Here is a 1,820-nt window from a genome sequence, read left to right as displayed (position 1 = left end):
CAGACTCACCGTCCATGGCGCAGACCAGAAGATGGACAGCGTCCCTCACCTTGGAGGACACTTTGGACTCATTCAAGACGTCCATGAAGGACGAAACGACCTTGGACGGGGGACGCTCTGGTTGTCCTCTGCTGCTCTGGTCCAGCTGACAGGAAGAGGAGAAGAAGAATCACCGTCTGATCAGACGCTAACGTCTGGAGGCTRAGCAGCTGACAGGAAGTGAGGTCAGAGTGAAGGTCATGTCTGTGTCAGAGGTCAGCTGGAGGTCAGCCGTACCGTTTCCTCCAGCTGGCTGAGAGCGCCGTCCTCCTCCAGAACCTCCCTCAGCGTCTTCAGCAGGTTCTGCCGGGTCGCCTGAGGGAGACGAGTGAGCGGCTTGAGGAGGAACGCCTTGTTCTGGATCCCTGCAGGACGAAACAGCAGGGCCAGGGTCAGGGGTCAGGTCAGGAGGCAAAGGTCAGGGGTCAGGTCAGGAGGTAAAGGTCAGGGGTCAGGTCAGGGGTCAGGTCAGGAGGTAAAGGTCAGGGGTCAGGTCAGGAGGTAAAGGNAGGAGGTAAAGGTCAGGAGGTAAAGGTCAGGGGTCAGGTCAGGGGTCAGGTCAGGAGGTAAAGGTCAGGAGGTAAAGGTCAGGAGGTAAAGGTCAGGTCAGGAGGTAAAGGTCAGGGGTCAGGTCAGGTCAGGGGTCAGGTCAGGAGGTAAAGGTCAGGGGTCAGGTCAGGAGGTAAAGGTCAGGGGTCAGGTCAGGAGGTAAAGGTCAGGGGTTGCTGTCCTTTCGGGTCCATCAGGATGTTGAACGTCGTCAATCAACTGATCAGAAATCTGATTTCAAAGCGTTTCTATTGCTGAGGATGAATTATTGATTTGTCTCGTCATGTGAAGGAAACAAACTAAAGTTAAAACTTTAGCTGCTGATTTAGAATATTAATAATTAAACAATGATCAATAAAATAGATCATATTATTGATGATCTATTGGAGCAGACTCTGAAACCCGATAACGATCCATGCAGCTTCATCCTGACAGAAAACGGCCTATTAAAGTAAAATCCACCTCTGGCTGAACGTCTGCAGGAACCTGGGCTGGTTCTGCTGGAGCCGTCCCAGTAAGACCAGTACTGGAGCCACTGGTCACCGGACCGGACCGGACAGAAAACCTGATATCAGTTACTCCTACAGACCGGATCGGACCGGACTGATCGGACCATATTTTACAGTATATGAACAGAAGGAGCAGCGGGATTTAATCTGATGAAAGTTCCCATGTTGCTCCTGGTACCTTCTCTGGCCTCCTGCAGCTGATCTGGATCAACGCCGTCATGTGTGAACAGGCCTGGAAACAGGAGTCACACCGTTAGAACACACCAGCCCTGATTGGTCCACCAGCCCTGATTGGCTAAAGAACAGCTGAAGGGAGGAACTTACCCAGGTTCTTCCTGTGAGCCCACGATTTAAAAGGTATTTCTGGTTAAAACAAGCAGAAACGATGATAAAACTAGAAACCAACACAGCAAACGTCAGGAAGTCGTTTCCGTTCTTCGTCCTCACCGATCGTCTCGTCGTCCCACAGGATCTCCTGAAGTCCAAACGCAAAGGTGGACTTCTCTAGGACGGTGAAGGTCGTCTCCTCCGTCCTGCTGCCCTGATGAGGAGACAGAGGAGGGAAAATAAACTCATGGGGCCCATCGTTCTCTCCTTCAGGGCCCATCATGGGGTCCATCGTTCTCTCCTTCAGGGCCCCATTATGGGGCCCATTGTTCTCTCCCACAGGGCCCATCATGAGGTCCATCGTTCTCTCCTACAAGCCCATCATGGGGCCCATCG

At 52.5% G+C, this 1,820-nt stretch overlaps 1 protein-coding gene across 1 annotated transcript in view; it reads right to left on the bottom strand.

Annotated features, from left to right (window-relative positions):
• Nucleotides 1–1,820, bottom strand: part of LOC103460457 (uncharacterized) — a 7,589-nt gene that overhangs the window by 1,292 nt on the left and 4,477 nt on the right. Inside the window, exons 5-9 of the mRNA XM_008402630.2 lie at nt 1,545–1,638; nt 1,422–1,460; nt 1,276–1,329; nt 277–404; nt 6–145 (exon numbers count right to left, since the gene is read on the bottom strand). Of these exons, the coding sequence (XP_008400852.2) occupies nt 6–145; nt 277–404; nt 1,276–1,329; nt 1,422–1,460; nt 1,545–1,638 (455 nt within the window). The remainder of the gene's footprint in view (nt 1–5; nt 146–276; nt 405–1,275; nt 1,330–1,421; nt 1,461–1,544; nt 1,639–1,820) is intronic.

This window comes from Poecilia reticulata, unplaced genomic scaffold (genome assembly GCF_000633615.1).
Source record: "Poecilia reticulata strain Guanapo unplaced genomic scaffold, Guppy_female_1.0+MT scaffold_241, whole genome shotgun sequence".
Lineage (NCBI taxonomy): Eukaryota > Metazoa > Chordata > Actinopteri > Cyprinodontiformes > Poeciliidae > Poecilia > Poecilia reticulata.
The sequence above is the reverse complement of the archived record's forward strand: the minus strand, read 5'-3'. Positions and strand labels throughout refer to the sequence as shown.